A 20,512-nucleotide genomic window follows, 5' to 3' on the forward strand; every position below is an offset into this window, starting at 1 on the left:
ATCTTTTTTGCTTTAGGCCCATCTTAATTGGACCCATTTCTCCTCTCCCCTGCTTCCACCCCAACTCCTTTTCAAGGAGACTTCAGTTCTAGCCTTAATCTTTGGTCCCATCTCCCAGTCTGTATTTTCTTAGTGAAAACAAGGTTATCTTTCAGGCTTTTGATGTAGATGACTGAATTCCTTGGTTGAAATGTCAGTGTGACTGGCTGCTGACAGTCTTGGTCATGACCCAGGTGGGGACACTGCTCACGTCACCCTGTCATTGGTTTTCCAGACTTTTTTGATCCATGAAGCCCTCAGTCACACCAGAAAGCCCGGTCTGTTAGGCTAATCACCACAGAACCCACAGGAGGCAGGGACCCGCATTCCCACTCACGGTCTTCTGAGGATTCTTGGACTCAGTTGAACTTCCCTCTTTATTCAGAAGCATCACCTGCATGGGCTCCTGTCTGGTCATCTTTGGGTTTCCAAACACTGTGTGGAATCCAGACAACCGAGAAGTTCTGTTCCCTTACAAACGCAACACTTCCCTTAAACTATGTTCCTTCTCTTCAGGCTGAAGAAAAATCTGCTGTATTGTCTCTCAAGGTATTTTAAAACCAAAGTTCAATACCAGGTTGGATTTAATTTGCCATCTATTTATGATTCTCTCTCACACACACAAATAGCATGGTAATGCTTAGCTCTCTTTAGAGAGACTGTACGCAGAAGACCTGTCCTGTTTGTCATCCCACACCGATAGAGCACAGACTAGACTTATGTCTGCAGTAGGGACAGACAGGACTCAGATCCTCACTGAGTTTTCTGACTAGTGGAGGAGAAGCTGTGTGCCAGGTTGCTGAGAGCCCCCTGGCTGCACAGGGGAGAATGGGCTGGCCTGAGCCTGACAGGGAGCTCAGTTACCTCCAGCCCCATGGGCAATCTCATCGCTGTGGGCCTGGCATCTGGACGACCAGTGCGCTAATGTGAGGGGAGCTTTGGGCAAGCTATTTTAACCTTTCTCAGCCTCAGTTTTCTCATTAACAAAGTGGGAACACTTCCTCGTGAGGTCATCAAGTTATTAAATGTTACGGTTCTTAGTAGCTACTCCCTCAATACTTGATTTTGAAAAGTAAAAAGGTACTTTTAAAATGGGAGGCCTTTCCTTTAAAAGACCATCCCAGTGATCTTGTCATCCCACCTGGTGGCCTAATACTGCCAGAATTGCAGGCAAAGGTATAAAACCCCATGGAGTCATCGGTATAGCAGTGAGTATTGTATTGTAATGTGGCTGTCCTATACTGCACACCTGAAGAAGTGGTAACAGAGGAGTAAGTGTCGGTGTCATTGGAGTCCCCGGTTGTTGCAGTTCACATTAAGGAGTCTCTGTAAATTCTCCTGTCAGCCTCTCCCCTCCTCCACATTGCTTGTGTCCTTGCACAAAGCTCTGCTGTTTTTGAGCTTCAGTTCCCTCATCTGTAAATATGAGGTTCGTGATTTTCTAGGTATCTTTTTATTGGTGGACTTGTTAAAAATAGCATCATTCCTGCACTGAAAATAAAATACCTCTTAAGTATACAGTGAACATTTACATGTTATTTCAGGCTGGTTTCAGTATTGTTCTATCTTCTTATGTGACTACATAATCTGGGAGTGTGAAAATCTTTTATCAGTTGACCTGAAAGAAAATACATGCACTTTTATTTCAGTTCAGCAAACGTGTATCGAGGGCTTGCCCCGCCAGGTGCTGCACATGTACAAGTGATGACTGCCTGGCCTCCTGTCTGGGTGAGAGTGCCCAGAGGTTCCAAAGCCAAGGCTGTGGGGCCACTGGAGCCACTTTCCTGGCTGTAATTAACAGGGCCACCAAAGAGAGAAAGTCTGATGGGCTTTTTTCCCTCCAGCAAACTGAACTTCACTTTGAGTTCTAAATGCTGTCTCCTCTCCAGAAGTAGAAACAGTCTTGAATTGTTGATCTTGTGTTTGTAGCTTGGTTATACTTTAGTATGAGTGAGTTTTAGTCCACATGTCCTTTTACACTTTTTTTAGAACTTTGTATCTCTCACTGTGATTTGACTTTTATGATAAAGAAATTTTGTGTTATTTAGCAGATAAGGAGACAGTGGTTATAGGGAGGAGAGCTAAAATCATTAGATTTATTCATAGGATCCTCTGAAAGATAAACCTGATTTTATTCAACAAGTATGTAAGTACCCGTCATGGATTGGGCACTGTTAAAGATGCTAAGGTTGCATCAGTAGTCAAAAAAGATCACCACCCTTGTGGGGTTTACATTCTAGCATGGTGGAGACGAAATGAAAAACACACAGTAAGTAATTATAATGTATGTTGGCATACGGTATGCTTTAGTGGAAGAAATAAAAGTGGAGCAGGACAAGTGGGCATGGGAGGCAGGGGGCAGAATGAGGTTTGTATTAAAAAGGATGATCATTGAGGCCTCTGAAGTGAGATTTAAGCAGATGCCTGGAGCAGGTGAGGGAGTTAGCCAAACAGGTATCAGGGGGAGAGCTTTTGAAGGCCGAGGATACAGCTAGAGCAAAGGCACTGGGATGGGTACATCAGGACTTGAGTCTAATCATTTTAGATTAACAGGTTCCTGCATTTTGTCTGCATCTCCCCCACCCAGCACAGGCAGACACAGTCAAGCCTCAGATCAAGTTCCCTTCCTTAGATTATCCCACTTGGGGCACTTGGGTCCCGGTCCTTTTCCAAGTCATCATTGCTGAATAGAATGCTAACTGGGGTGCCAGAGATTAATACATTGCTCAGTTAGGGTGTGGGGGTCATGTTTTTATGTTCCTCTAGTATGAAGTTCCACTGTTATGTACATGCAGAGTAAGTGCTTAATGAACGCTTGTTGAATTAATGAAGTGGGCATTCAGTAAGTACTTCTTGGTTGATTTTGAAATAGATTTCTTTGTGATTTATAGAATGTTTTTGTTTTTCTATATTTAAGATGATGGATAACACGGTTTAAAAGTGGGCAGGAAATAAAGATAGGATCTGGATATGTTTTATGGGTATGTTTTCTGGGTCACTAACGTGAGTGGCTTAAAGTCTTAGACATGTGGATCTACGAAGTGACTTTCCAGAATTCATTGGGGAGAGGTGAGGAAGTTTGAAAATGCTTTATTTTTGAAATGTCAGCAAAGTTAATATTATATACCTCATGATTTCACTTTATATAGATTCTGGGTGTTTAAGCTTGTATAGCATACATTTCTTTTCCCCTTTGGTAAGCTTTTGTTATAATAATTTTATTGGGGTCCCTTTTGCTTAACTGAAAGCATATGATTCAGAGAGTGCGATCACCTTGCTGAACAACTTGTATGCACAATGCATTGAGCGTGGGTGTTGAGCAGGAGGTACCTGCCCTCAGGGAAGGTTCGGTTCTGTGAGGGAGGGAGCATGTGTGCACAGACAACTGAAATAGGCGGTGGACCTAATTTAGTCCCTAGATACTAAGAGTGTGTGGGAGTCCAGAGGATGGAGAGTCGTCAGTTGTGTTAGAGGCTGGGGTGGTAGCACTGGTTTCCCCTTTGAAAGATGGTCATATTTTGACTTATGGAGGAATGCGGGTGGAAAGTGCATGGTTGGTCTTGGGACTACTTTAGGATAGGTTTGCTAAGGTGTATAAAAGCTGAGGCGCTGCATGCCCAGGGCTCAAGTCAGCAAGGGAGCCTGACAGGTGAGTTAGCTGTCACCACACAGTGTAACACATACAGTCATGGGCACGTGCTGTGGTGTGAAGTAGGACAGAGGAGGCCTGGTTAACTATGGGGAGTGGGTGGGAGAGTTCAGGAGTGGCTTCTCCCAGTCTCAGCCTAAGCAGAGTTTTGAGAAGCCATTGGAAGTTTGCCTGGTAGGCAGAGTGGGGAAGGGCATTCGGGGCAGATGGAACCATATGTACAGAAATCAGGGACTAACTCCTGGCTGCCTGTTACAGTCAGCCTTGGAGTGGTTGCAGCTGTACAGGGGCCTCAACCTGGATCTGTTGAATCTGAGTGTCAGGGATGTGCGGCCTAGACATTGGTGTTCTTAGAAAACTCCTTGCGTGATTTTAATGTGCTGCTGGAGATGATCACGGAAGATGAAACAGGTATTGATGTGGTCAGGCCTGCCCTTGAGATGGACAGGTCCTGGTGACAGGTGTGAAGGGTGGCTCAGGGTGGGGCATGGTGGGAAGTTCTTGCATTGATTCAGGCAGGACTGGGTGAAATCCTCAACTGAGGCAGTGTCTGTCAGGGTGGGGAGGAGGAGGCAGAAGGGGCTGTTTGCTGACAGGAGTGGGATATGGAACAGGGAGGAGTCTGAAATGACCCGTAGGCTAGAGCCTGTGGAGCTACCAGCAGCGATGCTTGGATATGGGGCCGGGGTCTGCCAACTACAGGCTGCGGGCCAGACCTACCCAGGCGTCTGCTTCTTTATGGCAAAGAATTCTGTTTAATGGTTATATAAGCCTTGATTTTGCCTCCACCTGCAAAGCATTAAATATTTACTATCTGACTCTAAAAGAAAGTGTTTGCTGACCTTTGACTTGGAGGTCAGGCAGGTTAGGGAGCTGGCGCGTGTGCAGTCATAGCTGTTGCTGCCTGCCGTCTGGGAGTGCTGACTGCGTGAGCAGCAACATTCTGGGCAGTCAGTCCGTTGAGTCCATCCCCACTCAGGAGTGGGTGTGACAGCGCAGGGCTGTGAGCCTGGACTACAGCCACACGGGGCTAAGTCCCCACCAGCAGTTTCTCCCAGCCTCGGTTTCCTTGTGCGTAACATGGCCTAACCATTTTAAGTTAAGCAGATGTCTTTAAGCATTCATTATTAGCTATCCTATTAGTTTCCTAGGACTGCTGTAACAAATTACCACAAACTAGGTGGCATAAAAGAAGTAGAAATTCTCTCACCGTTTTGGAGTCTAGAAGTCCAAAATGAAGGACATGTCTGCAAGGCCACGCCCCTTCCAAAGGGTCTAGGGGAGGATCCTTCCACGCCGCTTCCAGCCTCTGATTGTGGCCGGCAGTCCTTGCTGTTCTTGGGCTGTAGATGCATCACACCAGTCTTTGCTCCATCTTCACCTGGTGTTTGCCCTGTATGTCTGTCTCTTTGTCTCCTTTTAAGTATACTAATCACGTTGGATTTAGGGCCCATCCTAATCCAGTGTGACTCACCTAAACTACTTACATGTGCAAAGGCCCTGTTTCCAAAGAAAGTCACAAGTTCCAAGTGCATGTGAATTTGGAGACGGGTGGGCATACTGTTCAACCCACGATAGCTATTAACTCCCCCACTGGGTACCTGTGAACACTGAAGCTTCCGGAAATAAAGTGATTTCCACGCTCACACAGCTAATAAGGAGACCCAGGAATTGAGTTCATTTTTTTTGCCTTGACCTGAGACCAGTACTCTTTCTGCTACAAGAAGTAGTATGTGTGCTGCTAGAAAATTGAGTTTTATTCTACAGTCAGCCAACAGCTGTTAAAGGTTTGAAACTGAAGAGCGACGTCTGAATCATGAGAGTAGCAGACATATTTTGAGGACTTTCTGTGCTCCAGACACAGTGCTTCATGTTTTCTATGCGTTATATCCACGTAAATCTTTTGGGAGATTTTGAGGTAAATTCTCATGATCCTCCCTTTGCAGGTAGGAGGTGAGCCCCAGAAACCTAACTGTGAGCTCTTAGAGGTGTCCCTCACCCCAGGAAGCTGCTCTTGTTGGCTGAGTGCAGATGTGCAGAGGCTGTCAGAGGAGACTGGGCTCGAGGGTGGCTTTGGGAAGAGCAGGTGAACTGGAGACACTTGGCAGGCAGAGGGGTAGACTGGGTGAGGGGTGGCTTTCCCAAGGCATCTAGAGTTCCCTTTGAAGTTTTAAGATTGGATGACAGAAAGTATTGATGCCAGGAATTGAAATAGGCAGGTTAAGACAAGGAGGATTAGAGGGAAAGAGAAGGAATGGGGCTGAAGGGAGTCTTGGAACTCCTATTTTCTGGGCCTTTTATTATCTTTAGTTATATTGAGATTTATGATTTTCACAAAAGCCACCTATTGCTTGTGATAAGACATCTTTAAATACTAATAAATGTCAATGTGTTTTATGAGTTGTACTTCATGTGTATTTTAAAATAATACATTTCTAGGTGCTCTATTGTGTCTTTAGTTGGTTATTTATGACTAGTTCGGGAAGTCAGATGTGGCCAAAGCGAAGACTCATAGCCAGTGGAAACCTGGTCTCTGCCAGTGTGAGGAAGCAGGAAAACCCCAGGGTCAAGAGTGTTCTTAAGTTTGAAACAGCTGATTTAGGAATTGTCCCCAAAGCTTAGTGATCATAAAGTGATGCAAAGTGCTGGTTGTAAAGGTCACAGCCACCAGCACTGAGGAGAGTGATGAGTGCCTTGCTGCTCACCACGTGATGCCACCATAGCCCAGGTAGCAGTTTGTGACACCAGGGTGTACCATTATAATTCTGTTTTTTAAAAGTAACTTGGGGAGGGGGGCATTAATTAGGTTTATTTATTTAATGGAGATACTGGGGACTGACCCCAGGACCTCATGCATGCTAAGCACACACTCTGCCACTGAGCTCTACCCTCCCCCTTTATCATTACAATTCTGAAGTTAAAAACTAGACATCACTTAGGAATAATACTTGAAAGCAGGAAATAGATTATTTGAAAATATTCTTCCAACTGTAGTACTAACTTCAACTTTCAGAAGCGTTCGTGGTAATCAGGAATCCTGGCTTTGGGCATGTAGCTCACGTCTCCTTGGTTTCTCTTCTGAAGGACCACCTCACTCTCTACCTGACCCGCGTAGAGGGGCCTGTGAGATTTATCTTAGCTTGGGCCTCCCTTTATCTTCCCAGAGAAAATAAAAAAAGAAACTAAGATTTTACCTTTGGTTAAAGGTATTTTCCAGAGTTCACGTTTCTCTTAGGTCCAAATATGTTTTGTTGTATGTCAAAGGTCAATGAAATCCAGAGTGCTGGCAGCTTGCAGACATATCTCATGCCACTTTATTTGTACAGACTGATATTCATGCACGTGTGGAAACAAAAGAATTAGGAAGTTAGGAACTGTGAACTGTAGACCTCAGCTGCCAACAGTATTCTCTGAATTTAAACCATTACATGGACTCTATTTTACAACATCAGTTGTTTTTTCAGGTTTTATTGTGTTCATGATTATTAAGGATAGTTTTTCTACCTTATTTTATTATGATTCTGTGGGTATAAAATCTTTAAGGAAAAAAATGATAACATGCTTTTCTTTTCCTATCCTCAAATTTTAAAGTCTTTATATTTGCTTGGCCATAGATAAATTAACATTTTCACCATCATATCCAGACTCTTCTGAAATAAAAACACACAAAGTTTACAGAATTCTCTTGAATCTATTACTTTAGTATCTTTATCATGTATTTAATATTAAGTACAAGCTGAAACACAAGAACCTTTATTATATATAAAATTTCCTGGCAATGAACAGCTTGTTTTACCAAATAAACCACAAGAGATACAGTCATGTGGTTTCTTTCTTTATTTTTGCAACAAAGTGAGCTATATGAATATATGTACATAGTGAGTAAAAGTAATCAAATGTATTAAGATGTTGTAAACTCAAGTGAATGCTTTCATTCATACTAAATGTCATTCTGCCCTTACACTTTTGGTGATTGCCAAAAGGAGCTATACGGGTTGCTTAATTAGAATATAATAAGGCTTTTTACCTAGAACAAACTACTTCTTATGCTACCTTCAGGACCAAACCAAGCTTCAAAGCCTGAATTCTTTAAGTGATTAACTTTTTCATTATGAAGCAACCAGGTTTTTTGTTGTTATTGGGTGGTTTAGGGTTGTTTTTTTTTTTTTTTTTTTTTTTTTGCAATTTACTATCCTTGTTCTGACTTTTTCCCTCCTTTGAAAATGACTCAAAAGATCTCTTTGTGAATTGAAAATGAATTTTAAATTAATTATATCTTTGAATTTTGATAGTTCTTGGCTTTAGGGACATTTAATCCCTTCAAAAAGTTGCTTTCACTGAACTTGAGTTCAGTAGTACTGTTTGTGCCATCCAGAGTTGATTAATGCAGTCCCAATCTGGAGCCCACTTAGTATGACTAGATGCCAGAATAGAATTTTGAGGGCCTAGAGGCGGTTTATGTGTTGCTTATCCCTGAGATGAGGCTTCTGGAGGGCTTGGCGTGGTGCACTGTGTCCTGGGGCTGGTACATGGGGCTTGGAGATCTCAGGGTTGAGGCAGCCCCAGTCAGGCAGGTACAGGGAACTGCGTGGGCTGGGAAGTTGGGTGGACCCAGGTTCATGTGCAGCTGACACCTTTAATAAAGTTATGAACCTTGCCTAAGCCTCCTGTCCACCTCTGGAAATGAATTGCTTTTCTTTGGAGGTTAAAGAGAAGAAAACGAGGCATGCAGGATGTAGACCACAGCTTTGCATAGAGCAGGTGCTCACCTGGGACTGTTGCCTGGATGGATGACCATCCTACCTCTCTCTGTTACATGGATGTTGGCCTGTAGTTTTTGAGATGTTTTATTTTTTTAAAAAAAAATCAAAAAGTAAATATTGGAGCAGAGAGGGGAGGGAGGAATCAACAAATGAGTGGTTGGAGACCAAAGGGAGAAAAGAAAGGGGAGGGGAAGGAGTTAGGGGGGTGGTAGCAGGGACCCAGAGGGTGTGGGTACCAGTGATGAGAGGATGAGCGTGAAATAGGCCACGTTGACCAAATTAGCATTTTCTTTCGACATTTTACATGTGCAAGGGAATGAAGAAAAACAGGTCTAGTAGAGTCTTGGGCAACTTCTGTGCAGCTGTCTCTGTGCCATTCAGCCTGTCTCCTGTCTGTCCCTCACACCAGAGCTTTGGTTTTCTGGGGCAGGGCCCTGGGAAGACAGAAGATCTAGTTAATGTTTTTGGCACATTTATGATTTCAAAATTAAATAAAGTGCTTGCTTTTTTTTTTTTTTTTTTTTTTAAGGGAGAAAATGTAGCCTTTGGATCCCTGTTGCTTAGTGACTGGGCCTTTTGTATAACTGGGTCTGAGGAGTGACAGAGAGAGCCTACTGAGAAGAGATTTGGTTGAGGAAAGGAAGGCAAAGTTCAGGTGCAGAAACTGGTGGGTTGGGAGCCTCGGAGCAGCCAGCAAGCACAGGGGCCCTGAGGAGGTGGGAGAGAGGGGCTTAACAAAGGAACCTGAAAGGAGGCCAGACAACTTCTTCAGCTGCATTTAGGGCCCTGCTTGGTGAAAATGCCTGAGGCACTTCCGTGGGGGTGGGGGTGGGGGTGGGGAGTTGTGTGTTCATTTGTTTGTTTTGCCCCCTGCCTCATTTTGTTGGGTTAGAAGTTGCCAAGAAAGTGATTTCTCTCTGTAAATCAGAAGGAAATGATATAGAAGAGTTTAGGGTAATGTGACTGCATTTGCTGGTGTGCTTTAGTTTAGTTCACAGCGGGTTTTTAATGTGTGCTGATTGACTCCATGACACCAGAGCGTCATTGCTGTCATTTTAGAAAAACCAAAATGGAACTGAAATTCTTCCTGAACAGTTTTATTGATGGCAAGCTGTGTAAGTAATGTGATGCTTTCAAAAAGAACGCTGACTTCGTGGATTGTAATTAATCTATAAAATGAGTTTGTTTGAGTTTGAGCCCTTCAAGGTTATAACATTAATGAACCTTGTCATGTGATTGAATTCTTTATGTTTAATTATTTTGTGTTCGTCCCAAACATGCATGATATCATTCCTCTAAAATTGAGTGCATGTGGATTGTGAACTGGGATGCTCCTTCCAGCCTGAGCAGTCTTTTAAAACTCTGCAAGGTGGCTCACTTTGATAAGATACCAAGTAAATGGTGGGAGAGGGGTAGGAGTGAAATTGGGATATGAGTTCTTCTGGGTTTAATGACTGGGAAGGGGGCAAAGTGTCTTTCTTTGGGCCTGGGCAATTGCAGTAACGATAAAAACGAACCTGTTAGGAATTTTGCATGTACAGTCAGCTAAAAATGCCAAAGGAGCCCAGGAGATTTTGTTAAAAACAGGTCCTAAAGCAGAGTTGAAACACTGGTTTAGTTCTCCTTTTACCTCTCCAGACGTGGAAAGAGAAGAACCCTTTTTAACAGAGTGGAGCAGAGGCCCTGCGGGGAATGTGGAGTGGAAAGTGACAGGGCTGGCAGGCAGGTGGGAAGGGTGAGTTCTTTGCCAGGAATTAGCTGTGGGACTTTGGACCAGTCATTTAGCCTCTTGCTAGAGAGACTGAGAGAACTATACCAAAATTTTTTCTAAGGCCCTTATAGCACGTTAAAAAAAAAATCTGGGACCCGCCTCTGCCCTTCTCACCTTGGAATCAGCACCCAGCTTCCCCAGTGGGTACCTTGTCAGGATGGAGTGATGAATGAGAAGGAAGTCTTTGGGGTTCCTCCTCTGCCCTTTGGAATAAAGGTTTAGGGTGATCAGTTCCTGGGTGAACTTCCTATCCTGTGGAGAAATTCTAATAATTTGCCCAACTAATTTAATAATTAGATTGAGTGCTCTGCTGACAGTCCTTCCTAGCCTGTAAGCCTTTTTAGGAGGGGGTGTCTCTGTGTTCCTTTCTGCCTCCCCCACAGAAATCCGACTCAGCCCCGTATCCTGGAGGGGAGCTGGGCTACTTTTGCCCACTTGGGAGCACAGTCATGGATGTAGTGGAAATGTATTGCCCCACTTTCATCAATACTTTTTCCTGTACTTCAGATACACTTTAAGAATTTACTTTCAGCTGCATAACGTGGGGAGACTGCACCATTTCATGGTACCTTCTTGTTATTTTGTCTTGTTATTGGTTATTTTTTAAAATGAAGAATATACTTATTACTCTGTATTGTCAGCCCCTTCTTATTTAATGTCAGAATTTAATACTTGTCTACATTTTCTTTTCATAATAAAATCCTACTCGGCCCGTATGTTAGTCCATATGTCTGTCTGTTAGCCTGAGAAACAATTTCATGGTTATGTGCTTATATTCCCATTTTAAATGTGTTTCTCTCTGATTCCTCCTATTTTTAATTTTCTTTCATTTTAAAACTGTTGCCCTATCCATGAGTATTACAGGGACTTTTGTTTAATCCAGTAGCAATCACTTTTCACCTTGGGCTTTATTGCATAATTTCTTTCTCTTATTCTTTGATTTTCCTTTTCTGTTTTGAAAGAAACAGTAATGTGATGTTTATGAGAGGAGGGAACTGGCAGGGGGGTAGATTTTTAATTAAAGTACTTAAAAAGTACAGATTTTGAAAACCTTTGCCTATTTTTCTATTGGTTGCATGACAAAAATGTGTGTTTGATTTGTTCTTTAGATATGGGACAATGTTTTTTAGCTTTTATTTACACTCCTCCTGGGTTTGTTAAAAAACACAGTACAGCTAAGGGAATATTTAAAAGATGCTACGATGTTTTGTTACAGCTCTGCAGCTGGTTACATTGTACCTCTCCAGTTGCTTCTTAAGCTACAAATTAATTTTTAAAGCTATCCTAGAAGTAGCAAGCCTGTAGCGATCTGACTCTGCCCCTAGTAGTTTTCTTTAACTCTCACTCCTTAGGGGCTCGGCCTGATTGAACATATGGTTATCTCTGCCTTTCTTATGATATTTAACATTTTAAATATGAAAAATTGTGAAGGGTAGAAATACATACAGATTTTTCCCAGTTTGAGACTTGGCAGATCAACTGTGAGAACTCAGCGATTTGTGATAAAACCCAAATTCTAGTTCTAGTAGTAAAACTATTTTACTTACATCTAAGCAATGTCTATAACATTATTTCTATTGGGAAAGTATGTTCCCACTTTGGTCTTGAGAGAACCTAGAGCTTAGTACAGTGGGTAGAGGTGCAGTAGAAGGAAGCTTTAGGGAAAGTAGTTGTTTGTCACTCCCCAGGTGTTTAAACACCTTTGCTGTTTGTTTATTAGATGGATAGCTTGAGCTGTTTAAAGGATGCCACTTTTTTTTTTTTTCTGTTTACTCCCAGACAATAAACCGGTTAATTAACTCCCGTAATTAGCTTACTGAATGACCTGACTTTATCTTTCTCATAAGGAAAACACACTAAACCCTTACTGTTTGTTAAAATATATAGCACAGACTAACCAGAAGGTTGTAAGAGGAATATTTTAAAACAAAACAGTTTTCTTCTTAAAGGAAATAATACTTTTTAGACTTTGAGTGATCGTTTATAAGAGGTAACTTACGTTTGGGGGGACTTGGGGCTGCAGGGCTTCAGGGTTGTCATCCTGAACTTGAACAGCCAGCTGCTGTACTCCTAGGAAAGAACCTGGTTGCTATCTCTTCAGCTCAGGAACTCTTGTGATTTTTCAGAAAGTATATCACTACCAACTTGTTTTATTGTTAATCATCTTTCTTCTGAAGGTGGATCTGGGAGGAAATCAGTTTAGCTACATTTTAATTAAAAGAGGTTGCTGTTAAGTTGGCTCTGAATTCATGGGTGCAGTTTTGTGGAGACAGTCTTCCCTGATTACACCTAGCACCCCCTTCTACCACAGTTTGCACATTTATAGAATGCTGTTTAATACCTCCATATGCTGTTTTGTATAGCTCTTTAATAGTTTCAGGCATGTAAATCTTGTCACCTCAAAAAAGTAATTTGAGTCCCTAAAATAGGAACCGTGTCTCTTTTCAAAAATATATTATGCCCCATCCTATCTTCCTGCTCCTGTAATCCTGATGCATTTTGCGCATGGATTTGAATTGCATTAAGTGTGTGTTGAACCAAAATTCCAAGTGAAATTGACCTCTGGGTGCTTACTCTCCTCAGTGGTTTGTTCTGTCCTTCCTAGTTTGTAAAAACAAAAAATGTTTTTTCTGAGATGTTCATTTGCACCAGAGTAAACAGAGACAAAGCCCATCCTTGTATTCCTAAAGAGATTGTGTGCTACTAATTTGGGGGCAGTTCTTAATTTATTTAATTTTCCAGGAGGATCTAAGTAGAAAGAGAGAGGGAGAGGGAGGTGGGTGGAGAGGGATAGAAAGGGCCCCCTCCCCCTATGTAAGTTTGAGCTTAGATTTTCAAAATACTGAAATATGTGCTACCTTTTCAGTGTTTTGTCTTGTGGCTCCCTAATCACGTTGATAACAAAGATAAGAAAATCAGACATCTTATAAATATTAAAAGCCTTTGCGGGCATAATTAGTGATTTGAATGAGGTTAGTAAGATTCCAGGGGGAAATTTTCAAAACCTGTATAGTTTCTTTTACATACTCACAAGGCTTCTGAATTTCATGTCAAAATAAAAGTCAGGGGCCCTGGAAGGAAGGTGAGGAGGGAGGAGGGCAGTGCAGGAGCCCAGCACTGGTGCAGGGGTGGGGAGGCCCGGGGTCAAGGGGAGGAGAGGGAATAGCTGATCCTCAGTGCCCACCCTTATCCCCAGAACGCTGCTCACTGGAGTCCACCTTCCTTTTTTTGCCCATTCAGGCTCCAGTTTCTTTTCTGAATATTTGGAGTTGGAGCGTTTGCTTTGAAGTTGGTTGCGCACTCAGATCCCATTTCCACCTCTTACTGGGTTACCTACTGACTTTGAGGCTCACAGAGGTTGGGTGGCTTTCTCAGTTTCCTTATTGTAAAATGGCAGTAATGTCAGCTGCAAAGTTGCAGTTGGGTTTGAGTTGGTACATGGAAAGTGCCTCGAGAATATTGTGGCTATTTTGGGCAGCTACTATTTACTGTTTATCTACCCCATCCCCGCCCCCCCATCCTCAGCACAGTGCCTGGCACGTAGCAGGCCCCCGGAGCATTTTCCCTTGTGACACAGTCACATCCTCTTGGAGAAAGCATATTCTACTCCCGTGCAGAATTCCGTGCTGTGGTCCTGTTCCACGTGACCTGGCTGTGTGCTGGTCCTCAGTATGCTTTGTGAGGTGGCTTCCTTGAGAGCTCGGGTGGGGACTTGACCACTTCAGCGTGTGAATCCCCCCGTTCCAGCTCTGTGCTCTACGTCAGGTCCTCCATAAACGTTGTGAAACTGAGATTCTTGCCCCAGAGCCCAATTGTTGGGGCTCTGTGTTACTTAGTAAAATAAACTCATAGTTGGGAGAAAAGTGAGTCTTAAATTCTCCACTCCTTCTATACGCTCAGAAAGCTCAAAGGTGTCAAATGCCAAAGAGTCTTTAGGCCTCAGAGAGATGTAGGCTGTTGTGATACAAGGTGTGAAACCTTCAGACTTACTCATCTTTAAGTTGGTTTTTATAGCTGCACATCTGCAGTTCTATGTAACAGAATGTCATTTCTAAGAATACAGTGACCTCATCTGGGGTCTTACAAGCTGCAAGTTCATTGACATTGGTGGAGCTCGGGGCGAGGTTTCCAAGCTCCTCTTTGCTGGACTCCAGCAACTCAAACAAGCACTACTGGCAGCAGGTCCTCAATCCAGGCCACGGATGCGCGGAGGCGCTGAGCGGGCCGGGCGCCGCGGGCCTGCCCTGGGCGCTCCCACAGCGGGCCCCGGCATCGCGGGGACTTTGCTCTCTTGACTTCCTGTTCTCTGTCAGCCATTTAAAATATATATTTGATAACTTTATGTTCTCAGTCCTCTGTATGGTTTTTTTTTCTGTCTCATATGCTTTCCTGGTCTCTTCAATTTCAGTGTTTGTACATAAATTGTGAGTGATACTTGTACAGATATAATGAACATAAATTTGCTACAAGAAATTACTGTTACCTCTCGCTGAGGGGGAGCGCTCTTTCTCTGTTTAATGTAGACCACAAGCAGGCAAGTTTCAGTGCTTCCGTGTCTTGTGCGCTCTGGGGGAAGTGGTAAGAGGGCCGCACTCCTTCAGGGTGTGAAACAGGGGTCTTCTGTAGCTGTGTTAGCACGAACAGCTTTCTCTGTAGCAGACCCCACATCGCTGCTGTGGAGCCACAGGGAAGCAGGGTGCTTTCTGCTCCAGGGCTCTCCTGCTTGTCACGTAAAGATCTCTTTTAGAATAAAGAAATGAAAATACAGACACGTATATAAGTGTGTGTCTTTAACATTTGTTACTGGTAGGTTTTAATTTCTCAGGTCTTTGAGCTGTGCCCCCCCTTCCCCACAAAAACACACTGTTTAACCTCTAAGCATTTTATTTAATACTAGGTTTACCCTGTATTATTTTGTAAATTTGAAGAAATTTAGAAATAGGTTTCTCCCCTTGTACACTTCATCACTGGCTAAAAGTGAACATTTCCAGAACAAAGCTTCTCAGCGTCCTCACTGCCTTCTAAACAGGCTGCCTTTCCTGTCACCATGTCCTCAGACAGCCAAGCCAGGGGTTCTAGATGTGTTCTCTCTCTTGTCTTTCATCATGGTTTAGTAGAATGGGTGCAGTGTGGAATCAGGAAATCTGAATCCTTGAGCTGACTGTGCTCACGTGATAAGAGCTTTATCATCATTCATTTTTGAGAACCTGTATATGGTCTTTATTTTTACTTCCCCCTAAACATCCTCAGCCTTTTGTGTCTTCACGTGGCTATGCTTCTGGTGGAGGGTCTGCCCTCATGTGGCACCTGCCAGAGTGGCCGTCCCCTTCCCTCCCCCTTGCACACACCCTCTGGTGACATTTCTTGACTAGAAACTCTGGTACCTCTGGCATCATTCCCTGGCCATCATAGGGCCAATTCAAAACTCAGGTCTTTACAGCTGCTAACGAAAAGGAGGCAAATTCTTACTTCAAAGGGCCCTCGTGCTCCAGGTATGGGTCTCCTGACAGAATGTGGAGTCAGAATCAGGCATGTGCACAGTATCCCCTCTTCACTGCCCGCAAGACACAAGCTTGGCCCGCCACAGTGAGGGCGGCCTCCCCCTGTAGATTGGCAGCATCGCCAAGCCCCCTCCACGACACAGCATGAAAACACAAGCTGAGTTGGTGCTAACATGTTTTAGTGTCTAGTTCTGGAGTCTTAGACAGTAATTCTTTAGTGAGACTTTCCCAGGAAGTGGGTTTGTATCCTCTGTGGAGTATTATTTTTATAGATAATTCTCTTAATATGCGTGCATGTAATGGTGTCACATCCTTTTTCTTAAGAATGTTAAAAATGCAGAGTTTCTTGGTTTGTCTTTTTAAGGACAGTTCCTTATTATCTTTTATATATAGTAACTCTAATTGGAAGAGATGAAACATACTGTCGCTCTTTGGTCAATGGCAAAACCTAGTTTTAATAGGGGAAATTGCAGTAATGGAAGTGTTTTTCAGAAACTTTGCCGGATTTCTTCTTTTTAAATACATAATTACAGTCATCCCTTTAAATTCCAGAGGACTTTAAAATAGTTTAGGCAAATATTTATAATGCCCAAGATTCTGCTTACTACATAGCTGTACCACTGGGATACGTATATTTTTTAATTATTATTTTTTTTAAACTACAGGAGCTCTTACCAAAGTAAAGGAGAGTAGGCGACACGTGGAAGAAGGGAAGATGGAGGTCCAAAAGGCTGATGGCATTCAAGATCGCTGTAACACTATTTCTTTTGCCACTTTGGCTGAAATTCACCATTTCCATCAAATTCGAGTAAGAGACTTTAAATCACAGATGCAGCATTTCTTACAACAACAAATAATATTTTTCCAAAAAGTGACGCAGAAGTTGGAGGAGGCTCTTCACAAATATGATAGTGTTTAATGACTGGTTGTTGGATTGTGGACTTTTTTTCAGTTCAAGGATAATTTCTACAGCAGAATAAATACTGCTATCAAAGAGCTATTGCCAACTATCAGCAGTGGTACAAGGATGGTTTTGTGTTCAACTGAAACTCGGCTGAATATATAATTCTGTAGGAAAGAAACAGTTAATATGGTTATATAATAGAAACAGTACCACACATTGTAACTAAATTATACTATGTATGCCTACACTACCATTGTAACTTTTGGAATAATGATTATACTATTTGCCTTATTGCTTTTTGAAGTATGGGTATTTTAGTGCATACTTTGTAGACCTCAAAACCCACGAAGGGTCTCAAAGAAGCTGGCTGGGTAAAAGCCTGCTGTGGATGCCTTTTTACTCTCTTAGATTGGGATTACTGAAATTCAACCTGTTCTCTGTTTACAAACTCCAACTAGAGCAGCTATGCGACTTTGTGCCTTTAGACTCTTGGTTTTTCATTTCTGCACCCTGCCCCCACCCCTGTTTCTTTTATTTTAAAGTAACCACAACTTTTCTAATTGAAAGAGTGAAAGGCCAGTGTACATAATGACAAACTGCCGGGAACCTCCTACTGGCGCTGGGGGCGGGCTGGGAGGATCAGCTGTCATCAGCTTGCCCAGCGAGTTTTGTCTTCTGATACACTCTGGTGAGCGCAGTGGAGGGAGACGCCTGCTCATCTTTGGATATAGTGTCTGTTAGGGAAGAAATGGTGCCACTCTGTTCCCTTAGATGCTACAGTAGCATAGCCTCTTCACTCAGGTGTCGTGGAAACTTGGAGTGGAGATGGAATCGAACATGTCTTATAACCTGGAGAAGGAGTCTAATCAGCTGGGGACATGAGCACAGAATCAGTGACGACACACACTCAATTTTAGTTCTTAGGAGGGTTTTCTTTTCCTTTGTTTTTCTTTTTTTTTTTTTTTAGCTTGAAGATTTTCTTTTAATATTCAGCGTGATTTTTTTTTAATGGATCTACACTGTTAACTGATTGAGACTCCACTGTGATTCACTCGTTTACTTAATCAAAAACTTTTCAGGGATGTCTGTAAAATTCAGTGTTATACGTGATGAAAAGTAGTGTTGGTTGATCTAAGGAGGGACCAGAAATAATTTCTACTATTCCAAATGCTGACAGAAAAAAGTAATTTTTTTTAAAGTATTGGTAAGCCCCCAGGACATTTAACCTTTCAAATTATTTTGAGTATATTCTTTTATTATTATAAGGGAAATACAAATGGCTAATAAATACCAAAAAAGATTCAAAAGCAGCTTAATTTAAAAAGCACAAAGAGGTTCTGGCTTGAAACACCAAAATCTCAACGTTTTTATAGTTGCTGAGCTCAGTAATGTGATTCTTGAGTTTACAGATTTAAAAATTGTCACTGAAAGATTAAAGTATCTACTGTTTTTGATGAAGTCAAACGTATGCTGCCTCAGAAATCCCTGGGTATTGAAATGGTAACATGGAAGTAAAGAGGTCAGTTTGAAATGTTAGTGAGTCACACTGATTAAAAGAAAAGGGTCAATTTGCAGGTAGTCATACAAAGAGAAGGTTATTGAAGTGAATACTCAACAGCACATTTACTCTAAAAAGTAATCTCACATGGGTTGAATTTTTAAGATCAGAGTATCATAATTTTGATCAAAATTTTATACCTTAGGTAACTTAGAGCCAGATTTAACATCATGTGGCTTTGTCTCTACTACCGACATGTGGAACTGTAACCAAATACGTTGTTCTCTAAAAAGTAACTTTCTCCTGTTGATTGCAAAATGCAGTTCTATAAACAAAACCCATCTATATAAATGTTAATTTTATTACAGAAGTTTGGAGATTATACTTATAGCATTTAATTTAAGTTTGAGTCTATTGGACAAATAAGCAGTATGCTTGTCAAATGATTTGAAAATCAGTTTTATTTGCCTTCTTTTTTGATGGTGGTTTGACTTTTTTTTTTTTTCCTTTTAAGGAGAATCACTAAACTTGTGCGATGGTAGCATGGAAATTATCTGAGGTGTCTTGTATGATTGTGCTTTGGCCAGGGTGGACATAGCTTAAATTATAAAAACTAAAGATGAAAGAACAAGAAAGTATAAGTTCATGCTGCCTATTTAGAAGGAAACTTTCATTTTTCATAACTATATAACATTATAATGCCACTGATTCATAAGGGGTTTAAATTAATTCTGTGGGGTAGGACACCAGAATTATTAGTGTTCATTTTCATCTAAGATCTTTATTTCTCTAACGTTCTTGGTCCTATTGAAACATTTCAGTATACAAACATACTGCAATGTTAATACCCAAGAGAAAAGCCATCATAATGTGTATGCTGGTCATTATGATCAGAGTGGTACAATTTTTTAAAATAAACTATCATGCCCTTTATGCCATTATGTCTTTATTTCTGTAGTTTATAATTCTGATATATGGTGTATTTAGAACAGGAGGGCGTCCTCTGGAGCCCGGTTTTAGTATTTTAGTGACAAAGTCGTTTATGTGCTGCAGCTATAATGCAGTGAGACTGGTTCTCCAGCCATACTTGGGAACCCCTTTGCTCTTCTAGGCTGTTGTATCTGAAGGAACACTTTAAACCCAGGAAAAGGGAACACATTTGAAAGTGAAACAGAGAGTCAGTGCTTGTTGGCTTTAGTAGAGTTGTAACTGGGATTTTCTTGGGCTTTAGCGATCCAGTTGTCTTACATTTATTCATAAGAATACAGCAGATTCTTAAATACTGATTTTTAATTGTCTGGAATTTTGCTGCTGTTCTCACCATTAAGGACTTGAAAAATGTTTTAGTCTCTCAAGTCAAGCATGTAAAGTTTATGTATAAACCTTTAAATGTCATTCTTTACTAAGTTCATTGCTACAGCCATTTTTTCCGTTTATGCCTTCATTTCCTCAGAATCAAATACTGTGTATGATTCTTTTAAATCCACAAGCATTATCCAGTTTTCTCATTTCCAACCTTATCTTTGGCTAACAGAATAAGTAAAACAGGGTACTATTTATTTATAGACTAAAAATGTTGAATATTGTTTCATTTCCTTCAAAATGTTATGATTAGTGCAGATCAGCCATGTTTATCTTTTAAAAAATTAACAAAGGTTGCTATATTTCTCAACTTCAATGGAATATTATAATTATTTATTCTCCAGTAGTCAAGGAGGCATTTATTTACTGTGAAAGACTTAAACAGAAAAATAGAAGCGTGTGTTGACTGTCTTAAGCTCCCATCTGCAGTTGCTGTATAAATTGTTCACAAAACTCTGTAGTAAGTTTTGATTTAAAACCATAAACCATTTGGGTGGTCCCACTGAGTACCTGCTTCTGTTACTAACTTCAGTAACTATTAAGCATATAGCAGTAAATTGTGAGTGAGATGTTTTGAAATAATAGATACCATGAGTCCAGCACCTGACACATAGTAGGTACTTTAAATAAAGTACTTCACACACTGTCTCTGTTGGGGACCGTCACTGTTGGTTGCCAGAAACAGGCCAGCTCAAACTAGCCTAATTTGAAATGGAAAGGGTCATGGATGGGTACAGGGACTGGTGACTCCCACACGTGGCCAAAAGTCCCATCTAGAAGTAAGCTTGCCCTCTATGTGGGGCTTTGTAATCTGTCAATTTCTCTTCTTTATGGGTCCATTTTATTTATTTTTCTTCCTATGGCTTGGCTTTTTCAGCATCTTCTAATACATCTAAAACAACCAAGCCATCTTGTAGTCACAGATTTCCTTGGGCCAGTGGTGGACACCTGACCAAACTGGACAAATCAGCTGTGGCCTGGACAGGGTGGCGGTGAGGGTGCTGAGAGGAGAGGTTCTCTTAAAG

At 41.7% G+C, this 20,512-nt stretch overlaps 1 protein-coding gene across 7 annotated transcripts in view; it reads left to right on the forward strand.

The window, feature by feature from the left end:
* The window catches only part of SNX18 (sorting nexin 18), a 234,912-nt gene that overhangs the window by 6,554 nt on the left and 207,846 nt on the right, over positions 1 to 20,512 (forward strand). The window contains exon 3 of one of the 7 annotated variants that reach the window (XM_074358106.1): positions 16,389 to 16,497. The exons of 5 other annotated variants lie outside the window; for them this stretch is intronic. Coding sequence is in view for 1 of the 2 variants with exons in the window: in XM_010966337.3 (XP_010964639.2) it covers positions 16,389 to 16,642 (254 nt within the window). In the remaining variant the exon portion in view is untranslated. Of the gene's footprint in view, positions 1 to 16,388; positions 19,059 to 20,512 lie in introns of those variants that run through there. One more of the 7 variants, XM_010966337.3, reaches the window with a different exon arrangement.

Source organism: Camelus bactrianus, chromosome 3, assembly GCF_048773025.1.
Source record: "Camelus bactrianus isolate YW-2024 breed Bactrian camel chromosome 3, ASM4877302v1, whole genome shotgun sequence".
NCBI lineage: Eukaryota > Metazoa > Chordata > Mammalia > Artiodactyla > Camelidae > Camelus > Camelus bactrianus.